The 12,036-nt window shown below is 42.1% G+C and overlaps 1 protein-coding gene across 3 annotated transcripts in view; it reads left to right on the top strand.

Annotated features, from left to right (window-relative positions):
* Nucleotides 1–12,036, top strand: part of grik2 (glutamate receptor, ionotropic, kainate 2) — a 346,386-nt gene that overhangs the window by 246,974 nt on the left and 87,376 nt on the right. For all 3 annotated transcript variants that reach the window (XM_086310278.1, XM_086310275.1, XM_086310277.1), the window contains exon 12: nt 6,425–6,648. In XM_086310278.1, the coding sequence (XP_086166404.1) occupies nt 6,425–6,648 (224 nt within the window). The remainder of the gene's footprint in view (nt 1–6,424; nt 6,649–12,036) is intronic.

Below are 12,036 nucleotides of genomic sequence, written 5' to 3'. Positions count from 1 at the left end.
GCCCATTTCTCTGCAAGTTGTGAGTCTTGTGCAAGCTTGAGTTAGACAGAAAGTGACTGCAGTAGACAGGGTCTCAAAAGACCAGGAAGTGTACGCTGAGAGAGAAGCTTACTTGAGGATGACGTGCTAAATTGAGCTGAACAAAGTAGAAAAGTCCAGTCAAATGAATTGAGACAAACTACTGATTTGATGTTCTAAAGTTTTATATTTAGAAATAAGTAGAAAACTTGTGGTATTTCTAGAGAAAACTTAATCTTATTAGGAAATAGTAATAGGAAAACAACTGAAGGCTTTTCAGTGAGTTTTTTGGACTTCCTGATAATAATGAATTACAGTCGTCCAGCCTGGAAGTAATAAATGCATGAACTAGTTTTTCAGCGTCACTCTGAGACAGGATATTTCTAACTTTAGAGATGTTGCGCAAATGGAAGAACGCAGTCTTACATATTTGTTTAATATGTGCATTGAAGGACATGTCCTGGTCAAAAATGACTCCAAGGTTCCTCACAGTGTTACTGGAGGCCAAGGTAATGCCATCCAGAGTAAGAATCTAGTTAGATACCATATTTCTAGGCTTTTCAGGGCCGAGTACAATAACCTCAGTTTGATCTGAATTAAGAAGCAGAAAGTTAGCGGCCATCCAGGACTGGATAAAGGATTTCCTGCCTGGATAAAGGATTTCCTCACAAACCGGCCCCAGACTGTAAGGCTCGGCCCTCATCTCTCCTCCACTCGCACACTGAGCACCGGCTCCCTGTGTGCTGAGCCCCCTCCTGTATTCTTTCTACACCCACGACTGCAGTTCGACCCACAACAACAATCTCATCATCAAGTTTGCTGATGACACCACGGTAGTCGGACTCATCTCAAAGGGAGACGAGGCAGACTACAGAGAGGAAGTCCTGAAGCTGGCAGCCTGGTGTTCAGAAAACAACCTGGCACTGAATACTAAGAAAACCAAAGAGCTCATTGTTGACTTGAGGAGACACAGCACTGGCGACCTGTAGCCCTGACCCCCATCGTAAGCAAATGCTTCGAGAAGCTGGTCAGGGACTTCATCTGCTCTGCACTACCCGACTCACTGGACCCTCTACAGTTTGCATACCGCCACAACAGGTCCACTGATGATGCCATAGCCCTGACACTACACACTGCCCTGTCACACCTGGAGAAGAGAGACACGTATGTGAGAATGCTGTTTGTAGATTACAGCTCAGCATTCAATACCATCGTTCCCTCGAAGCTGGACAGGAAACTGCAGGATCTAGGACTGAGCAGCTCCCTCTGCAGCTGGATCCTTAGCTTCCTGTCTGACAGACGCCAAGTGGTCAGACTGGGCAGCATCACCTCATCCCCCATCACACTGAACACTGGTGCTCCACAGGGGTGTGTACTGAGCCCTCTCCTGTACTCACTCTACACCTACGACTGCACGGCCACTAACAGCTCCAACATCATTGTGAAGTTTGCGGAGGTGCAGAGAAGTACACCCCCCCGTCACCATCAACGGCGCTGCTGTGGAGAGAGTGAGCAGCTTCCGGTTCCTTGGTGTACATCTGGCTGAGGATCTTACGTGGTCAGTACACACAAACAAAACAGTGAAGAAGGCGCAGCAGCGCCTCTTCTTTCTCAGGAGACTGAAAAGATTCGGCATGAGCCCCGCATCCTCAGGACCTTCTATCACTGTGCCATTGAGAGCATCCTCACTGGATGCATCACCACCTGGTATGGCAACAGCACCGCCTACAACTGCAAAGCTCTCCAGCGAGTAGTGCGGTGCTCTGAACGGATAATTGGAGGTGAGCTTCCCTCCCTCCAAGACATCTACAGGAAGCGCTGCCTGAGGAAACCGGGGAGGATCATCAAGGACTCCAGTCACCCCAGCCATAAACTGTTCAGACTACTTCCATCAGGAAGGAGGTTCTGCAGCATCCGGTCCCGAACCAGCAGACTGAGAGACAGCTTCTTCCACCAGGCCATCAGACTGCTGAACACGTCATAGACACCTCACCTCCACTACTGGAACTTTAACATTATGCACTCCATACTGTACAGTAATGCCACTGTTTTGCACATGTCTCAACTCTGTATATTTTATATATTTTATTTATTGTTTACTCTATTTAATTTGTAAAATATGTGTACACACACACACACACACACACACACACACACACACACACACACACACACACACGTAGAAAATATTTAGTATACACATCCAGAAATGCATATACTATTATATATTGTACATATATTTATTAGTTTCAGACAGTGTTGGGAAGGTTACTTTTAAAATGTATTCCGTTACAGAATACAGAATACATGCCCCAAAATGTATTCTGTAACGTATTCCGTTACGTTACTCAAAGACAGTAACGTATTCTGAATACTTTGGATTACTTAATATATTATCATGATTTTTACAACAACATGAATGTACTATTGCTATGTGATTTATTACTATTACTGAAGGTCCGCGACTCCGAACTGTAGTAAAGGGACCTCTGACTAATACGGCGGGGTCCCTGTCGGCTCGTAGCCGAAAAATAGCTTTACTTTGTTGTGTGGGTCAACTTTTATTGACAGAGAGAGGCGTTGAAAGGCTGCTCCAACGGAGCTTATTGTTTCAGAGGAAAACACGAACACGGTGTACAGTCGAGTCTTAATAGCTTACTTACAACTGGGCTCGTCAGGCACTCTTCTTGGCTGAAGTGGTTATTATTATATTTAGATGCTTCCAGCTCCCGTTTTTCCTCGATGACAACTCGTACCTTTCCACTCCCCCTTTTCTCCCTCCTCTCGCTCACAGATCCATAACGTGTATGGCAGTCCATTCTCCCTGCAGCACGGACTACACTGCCCATGATGCTACATTCTTTAGAGCTATGCTTGTAGCATTCTGCCTGTTAGCTTAGCACAACAACAACAACGAAAGGCGCTCTCTCACCCAGGAAACACACAGTCGCAGAGAGAGAGAGAGAGCGTCACCCTGTAACCATGGCAACCGTAACGCTGCCGCCTGGAACAACAGAACGTAGCTGTCAAACAAAACCCAAACAGTCCTGACCCGCGACAATATGAAACAGGAAAGTACCGCAGTGTAATCCATTTATTTCAACAAAGTAACTGTATTCTGAATACCACCTTTTTAAACGGTAACTGTAACGAATACAGTTACTCATATTTTGTATTTTAAATACGTAACGGCGGTACATGTATTCCGTTACTCCCCAACACTGGTTTCAGATGTAGCCATTCTTGTATTTTGCTTGTTTACATTATTGTATTTTGCACAACTCTGTTGCTTGTGAAGCTCGCACACAAGAATTTCACTCACATGTGCTGTACCAATGTACCTGCACATGTGATGTGACAATAAAAGTGATTTGATTTGATTTGATTTGATTTGACTTGGCCCCCCTCTACATCAACGGGGAGTGTGTGGAGAGGGTCCACACTTTCCGGTTCCTTGGTGTCCTCATCTCTGCTGACATCTCCTGGACAGGAAACATCTCAGCGGTCATCAAGAAGAACCAACAGCAGCTGCACTTCCTGAGAGTCCTCAGGAAGTACAAGCTGAACTCCAACCTGCTGTTGACCTTCTACCGCTCGTCCATTGAGAGCCTGCTAACCTACTGCATCACGGTATGGTACGGCAGCTGCACCAAAGCAGATAGAGTGAGGCTTCAGAGTGTGGTCAAGACAGCACAAAAGATCATCGGCTGCCCTCTCCCGTCCCTGATGGACATTTATTCCTCCCGCTGCCTCAGCAGAGCAGCAAACATCATCAAGGACAGCTCCCACCCTGGCCAAGTTCAGCCTGCTTCCCTCAGGGAAGCGCCACAGGTGCATCAGCACAAAAACCCACAGACTCAAAAACAGTTTCTTCCCCAAAGCGATAACCACCCTGAACTCACACATGCACCGATAACACAGCCCCCCACTTCCCACTTCCTCTATGGGCCACCACTGTGCAATACCAATTCCATGTGCAATAACTCAACTGTATATACACAACACTATTTATTACATATTACTTACGTCTTGTATATTGTACATTTTATAACCACAAACACCCAGCACGCCCCTGCGGGCGGTTTATCCTTCAAGCTCGGGTCCTCTACCAGAGGCCTGGGAGCTTGAGGGTCCTGCGCAGTATCTTAGCTGTTCCCAGGACTGCGCTCTTCTGGACAGAGATCTCCGATGTTATTCCCGGGATCTGCTGGAGCCACTCGCCTAGCTTGGGAGTCACCGCACCTAGTGCTCCGATTACCACGGGGACCACCGTTACCTTCACCCTCCACATCCTCTCGAGCTCCTCTCTGAGCCCTTGGTATTTCTCCAGCTTCTCGTGTTCCTTCTTCCTGATATTGCTGTCATTCGGAACCGCTACATCGATCACTACGGCCGTCTTCTTCTGTTTGTCTACCACCACTATGTCCGGTTGGTTAGCCACCACCATTTTGTCCGTCTGTATCTGGAAGTCCCACAGGATCTTAGCTCGGTCATTCTCCACCACCCTTGGGGGCATCTCCCATTTTGACCTCGGGACTTCCAGGTTATACTCGGCACAGATGTTCCTGTACACTATGCCGGCCACTTGGTTATGGCGTTCCATGTATGCCTTGCCTGCTAGCATCTTGCACCCTGCACATTATTACATCCATACAATATTGATTGTAAATAAGGTTAGCACGTTGTTAAAGCAGGCCATACAAAAGGCGTCATACGTTATATAATGTGCATATATATATATATATATATATATATATATATATATATATATATATATATATATATATATATATATATATGTGTGTGTGTGTGTGTTTTTCCCTATGTTAATACTGTCCATATGTACATAGCGCTGCAGAACTGTACCCCCCCCCCCCCCCCCCCCCCAGCATGTTTACACTGAGTAGGAGATGCTCTGTATCTCATTGTACAACTGTATAGTGACAATAAAGGCATTCTATTCTATTCTATTCTATTCTATTTATGTCTTTAAGACATTCCTGCAGTTTAACTAGTTGGTGTGTGTTATCTGGCTTCATGGACAGATAGAGCTGGGTGTCATCTGCATAGCAGTGTAAATGTATGCTATGTCTTCTAATGATGCTGCCTAAGGGAAGCATGTATAATGTAAACAGAATTGGTCCTAGCACTGAACCCTGTGGAACTCCATAATTAACCTCAGTGTGTTTTTATTTGTTGTTACCTGGCCCTTACTAACAGATTTTTCAGAATTTATCTGATGTAGTGCTTGGCTCAATAATTATTACAAAATAATTATTGTGTCATTTGAACATCCATGTAGATGCTGAAAATGAGAGCATCAACATGTCACTTCATCTGTTATTAAACTCAGTTGGCTTCCCTCAAAATGTGAAAGAACCCACCAAAATGCACAGAAAGTGGAGGTTACCTCATTTGAGTCAGCCAGCCGAGTCAAAAGCACAGAAAAGACGACGAGGGAAACAATATCAGCATCCTCCAATTGTAAAACCATTCCTTGTCGTCTTAAAGTTGCCCCTCGAGAGGATCTTTTGTTCATTTTTCACTTAATACGTGATTATTTCAGTATTTACTGATATCTCACTAATGTTTAATAGTGAGCAGTTTTTGATTGATTTGCAGTGAAACTTCAGGTACACAGAAACCATGGGACCAAAATATTCTCTAGAACATAACAGAGCCTCCGGTTTTGCTGTTTTGTTTGATTTTGTTTGTTGTTGTTTTTAAATAGTGTGATTGGATTCACAGATGCATGTTATCATAGACTTCCATCTATCAGCAGTGAGCTCAGTCTATTTATCCTTAAGTGGCAACCTTCATAATACAAAAAGGATATATCTTTGAGGAATGAGCTACTTGACCTTGCTGTGGATGTTTAGAATTTAGAGTCACAATGCAGCCTGAGATTTATGAACTGTCAACACCAACATAGCTTTCACCTAAGATGTAGTGGTGTGATTTTCCTATTTCTGTAGCACATTTGCTGTCTAAGAATGGTTTCCAAACAATGTAATATATGTAAACTTTGGAAACAAGCATTAATATTTTGATTAAAAAAATAAATCAATAATGATATTTTTATAAGCTAACATGTTGCAGCATCTTAACCAAGTGTCCTCACATCCGCAGCGTCTTTATTTTGTCTACACTGACACAGGAGGAAGCAGACAGAGGAAATAACTGAATGTTTTGATTTAGTTTCCAGAAAGCAAAAAGTGAATTTAATTATGGAGGTGTTCTTGATGGGTGGAAAGATAAAGAGGGTTTTAAATTTCTAGCTAAGTGCCTCAAGACAGACTCTGTAGTGTGTAAAGACCCTGTTTGCTTAATTTGATTGCCTCTACGTTCCTCCCGTACCCATAACTTATAGCCTATTCCTCTTTCCTTTTATGTTTCCTATTGACAGAAAGCTGATCTTGCAGTGGCTCCGCTCACCATCACATATGTGCGCGAGAAGGTTATCGACTTCTCCAAGCCCTTCATGACGCTGGGTATAAGTATACTGTACCGCAAGCCCAACGGGACCAACCCTGGGGTCTTCTCCTTCCTCAACCCCCTCTCGCCTGATATCTGGATGTATATTCTGCTGGCTTACTTGGGTGTCAGTTGTGTGCTGTTTGTCATAGCCAGGTAACATGTTACTAAAGTGATTCAAATGATTGTAGCTTCACACACAGTCACACACACAGTTAGCTACAACTGCTCAGTCTTGTCCCACTAACGAGATCATGTCTGTAATTACAGAATGGAGAGCATGCAGTCACTTAGAAGGAGTGCTCACACTAATCAGTGGTCAAAGTTTGGACTTGACATCATTGCTGTGTAACGTGTTTAATACAGTTTAACCAGCAAGGATCATATCGATGCTGGTACACGGGTACCACTGTTAGACATTTGTAACAAAATGTTTCCCCTCACACTGTCATTTAATGTGGCTGCTAGTCTATAAGTGGCCTGGATCTGCTCACACTGATGCCAGTACATAAGTTTCAAACACACACAGAACCACTTCAGAAAGGAAAGCTGTACGTTGATCAGCCTGTGTGCATGTGTCTGAGAGGGTGGCAAAGAGATTGTGCATTCATATATGTGCATATGTGTGATGTGTCGAGCTAGATGTGAAGGCTGCTGCCCTCTCCCACCTTTCCCTCACTCTCCCCAGTGTCTCGCAGATCATGTAGTATTTGCTTTTCTCTTAATTCCTTCACCTTGCTTCAAATGTGACAATTTCTTAGCTAGTTTTGTCTCATATTTTCCAGTTACAACCCATAACAGTTTCAGTCGAATCTGATGACAAGCTCATCTGTAGTTTCTCTGCTGCCTCTGCTCCATCGCTGAATATGTAAAAAGCAAGAACTAGTTTAATCTTTTCTAACCAGACAGAGATCCTAGGTGTTGTTCCTGAGATCCAGAGGAGCTGCTGGAGCCACTCACTCAGCTTGGGGGTCAATGAACCAACTGCTCCAATCACTTTTGCCTTCACCCTCCACATCTGCTGATGCTCTTTTCTCAGACCTTGGTACTTCTGGAGTTTCTTGTGCTCCTTTTTCCTGATGGTGCTCTCACTCGGTGCAGCTGCATGTATCACCACAGATGTGCTGGATTGTATCAGGGGCATCTCTGCACAGCCTCTTGCCTGGTGCAACACTTGGTAGACCCAAGCCTTTCTTGATCTTGTGCTTGTTCTGTGCTCATGGATGATCTTTGTTTCGGCCTTCTTCTTTCCACTTAGGGTACAGTGCCGAGGCACTGAATTTGGGGTGAAACCCTCTGTGCATGGTAAGGAGCTTCCTTGTCTTAGTGTCAGTGGCTTCTATCTCCTCTTTTGTCCATCTTATTATCCCAGGAGAATATCAGATAGCTGGCAGCCTGTAGGGGTTGATAGCCCAGATGTTGTTCTTCCCATTCAGCTGATTCCTCAGGCTTTCCTAGCAGCCTCTTCATGGAACTCATTTGCCTGTAGGATTCCTAGTTACTTGAAGCTGTCCTTGATATCTGCAATGTTACCTTCTGGTAGTGCAGTTCCCTCGGTTCTGACTACTTTCCTTCTCTTAGTTACCATCCGACTACATTTCTCCAAATGATATTCAGATTGTTCCATTCCGTAGTCGGTATCCGTAGCCACTCTTCTAAATTATCTCACTTCGGGGATTCAGGCCTATGCCGAACAGCTGTGGGGACAGAGCATCTCCAAAATATGACCTTGATGGTGACTTGTGCAGCTGGCTTGAAGTTGGCCTCCAGTGTTGTTATTGAACTTGCTGAACTATCAAACAGTTTTAGAACTTTTTGGATTGTTACAAATCCTGAAATCACATTTATGATACAGAATAATTTGTTAATTTGTGGATTTCTTTCGTAAAATAATCTTTTATAACTGAACACTTGAAAATTAAAATAAAATACAGTTCTGTACTGTGAAAGCCTGATGTGGACCCAGTGCAGGCTGCAGTCCTTTGGTCTCTTCTCCTTAGTGCTCTACTCGATGAATGTCTTAAAAATTGATTTTTTCGACTTGTGTTTTAAAGGAAGTTTATCTTTAACAATGCTGTGCAGCTCTACCTGATTTAGTAGCTGTAATTTAGACACACACGTAAGTAAGTAATAATGTCTGAGATACAAGCGACATATGATACTTATGCAGCAGGTAATTTAGATAATTTAGGACTACTTAACACAATAATACACACAGTGGGATCACAGACATATCGTTTTCAAATCCTTGTAATGTATTACTTAAATTCTTCTATTTTTGCATGACATAAACTGACAGTAGCTCAAATTTAAAGAAAGATTGGTCATGATATATTAAATTTGTGTTCCAACCCGATATCACAAAGCGTGTATTAGACATGCTGGTGCACCATGCGGTCGTCAGCCTCTCTTATGCATGAAAAGGACACGCATGCTTAGGTTGCAGTAAGCTGTAGTACCAGCAGAGGGAGATATTTTATTTCAAGCCAACAGGAAATAGTCATGGGAAATGTTTAAAGAGACTACTAACACATTTCTATCTAAATACACATCAGTGTCTTTACATGTAAATGTAGTGTGTATTTGTCTAAACAGATTCTTTCAAAGACTGAAGTTGGCCAGTGCTCTTTGAAGGTTCACCAGTTTGATCTGGTTGATTGTCCTCGTGGTTGCTATTTGGAGCCCGGTGAAGTAAAAAGAGAAAGGGAAGTTTGTGTTAACTGTAAAACTTTTGGGAGACACACCAGCCTTCTTGCACCTTGTTCCAGGACCCAACAGTTTTACCGTTAATAAACGTGTTTTCCAATGTTACTGGCGTTATGATCACACAAGAGAATATAAAGCAGCAACTGTCATCTAAGTTGGCTCAGAATATGCACCTATCTGTATTTATTATTACAGTAAGCATGTGCTTGGTAAGTGTATAAATGTCCCCCTCACTTTATTCCGTCTTTTCTCCTGTGTACACAACTGCATGCTGGGCTACAGCTGCATGGTTTGGCTGTAGACTGTAGGACGTTCGAGTCTTACAAAACTTTGTGAAATGGGAAATTGACAAGAAATAATATGTAGAGTGAACAGAAAATTTTGGGAATGTGTCCCAATTATGTGATTTAAAAAAATATGTGTTTATTGAACACTATTAATTATTATGTTAGTTTATTGTAATCGATCAGCCACAACAGCATAATTGGTGAAAGGTAAATTAAAGTTCACCATCCATTTATTCAAAAATGAATAAATAAACAAATTCATTTCTCTTGACAAAACTAACCTTACCCAGCTAATATAACACACAATGGCTACATTGTGTGTTATATTAGCTGGGCCATGCTACCCCGTGGGGGAAGCATGGCCAGGTTAAGCTGGATAAGCTGCCAAGCAAAACTCTCCCTCCCTGTGCATCTCTGCTGCATCCTTCCTTATGCACTACCCCAGTAAAGAAAAGAGCAGAGAAGTCATAAACAGCAACAGATATGATATATCATTAGTCAGATACAGCACAATAAGAGAAGCTGGGTTGGACCTACACTGTGTCAGCTGAGCAACCAGAGAGGGCTGGCACTGAGATCAGCTGATCTGCTAGCGTCCTAGTTGGGTTCAACTGTGGGGTGTGCCTGAGTTCATGGCATCCCCAATACATGTAGTTTTAATGTTGTGGTTGATTGGTGAATATTTTGAATGTCTTCTCACCCACTTTCTGCTTTCTGTAGTATATAGTCATTTACATGAGTTTTGCTTCCTTTATTTGTTTTAGATTATTTCTTAATGTGATTTGTGTCTTTACATCAATTCAAATGAGGTAAGGATACTTTTTGGCTGCACCCCTTTCAGCGGTTAGTTTTTCACATTTGATTTGCCAGAGTTTTGTGCTGGAAGCTGTTATTGACTCAGTTCCTACGGGGGTAACCATACAAATGAGGTAAATGTCATTTACTTTAGATTCTTACCACACGATTTGAGAAGACGTGTCTTTCCAAAAAGATCCAGTTGATCTAAGTAGCTCACAGACTCATTCAAATAGGGAATAGTGAAAAGGGAAAAACCTATTGGAATTATATCCATAATATTGCCCTTACTGATGTTTTTAATTGGTACTATAAAAGTTATATTTGGTACTATAAAAAAAACTGAAACAAACAGAAATGTACATGTCACCTTTGTGTAGCTCATTCAACTCTCTGCGTTAGCTGTGGATTTTGATTGGAAATGTAAATCGACTGGTGCTCGTGGACATTTATCTGTTAAATGATGAGATGACACACATTTCAGTCAACACTGTAAAACACAGGGTCTTAACAGGCAAAATATTACAAGCAAGACCCACAGCTGAGTTTCATTGCGAATATATATTTGTGTGTGTATGTGTGCACACTTATCACACTTATACATCAAAGCAAAGATCCGACTGTTACTTATACTTGTGGGGACCAACAGTTCCTTCCAGGCCCCACAAGTTTGGAGGCATCTCTGAGGCTCAAAATCTGGGTTTAGTGTCAGGTTATAATTAGTTTAGACTAAGGGTTCATGTTGATGGTTAGGGTAAGCAGCTAGGCAAAGCATCATGTCAACTGGATGTCCTCACTCAGATATAAAAAGCAAGTTGTGTGTGTGTGTGTGTGTGTGTGTGTGTGTGTGTGTGTGTGTGTGTGTGTGTGTGAGAGAGAGTGAGAGAGAGAGAGAGAGAGAGAGGAAGAGAGAGCCTACACATTACCAGTGTTGGGCAAGTTACTTTGAAAAAGTAATTAATTATAGTTACTAATTACTTCTTCAAAACAGTAACTGAGTTACAAGATTCTAAAAGTACTTAATTACTTGAAAAGTAACTATTGCGTTACTTAAACAAAAGGTTTAACCCTGGGGTCCAGGGTATAATCGGCCATTTTTGACCACTTCTGATGTTTCCTCTACATTTCACCTTTCACCTACATTTCCTTTGTCTTGTTTGGTTTATTCTTTTCAGCACAACCTCACGTGTCTGAATTTAGTCATGTTTTCATTTTGACAAACTGTATTAACACAACTGATCTAAAATCAGACAAAAAACACAAAATCAGAGTAGAAAGTTATATTTTTTACTGTAACAGCCACAAACATGTTTATTGAATCATATTTCATAACTTTAAATGTAAATATAAATTACAATTTTAAAATCATATTCACAAGTTTTACAACAAAATTACTTGCAGCCATTTATATTTTACCCTTTTTTTTATAACCACTTCAAACTGTTTACAGAACAATCAGCTGTTCTTCAATAAGATGCCACAAGTTATTTGTACCACTGCAAATAGTTCTGTCCACTATAAAGGAAACATCACAGCCTGATACCTGCAGGTCTGACAGCAGCAGGTGTGTCACTCCTGTTTCTACCTGGAGACAGCAGTCGCCTCATTGTTCTGACACACGACACAGAACTATCCACAACACTACACACTAACTACACAAGACAGCACACTAACTACACAAGACAGCACATTAACTACACAAGACAGCACATTAACTACAGAAGACAGCACATTAACTACACAAGACAGCACATTA

This window comes from Aulonocara sp. 'chitande type north' Nkhata Bay, linkage group LG11, assembly GCF_057382095.1.
Source record: "Aulonocara sp. 'chitande type north' Nkhata Bay isolate Kocher_YH1m ecotype deep benthic linkage group LG11, A_spYH_male_GT1.1, whole genome shotgun sequence".
In the NCBI taxonomy this organism is placed as follows: domain Eukaryota; kingdom Metazoa; phylum Chordata; class Actinopteri; order Cichliformes; family Cichlidae; genus Aulonocara; species Aulonocara sp. 'chitande type north' Nkhata Bay.
The sequence above is the reverse complement of the archived record's forward strand: the minus strand, read 5'-3'. Positions and strand labels throughout refer to the sequence as shown.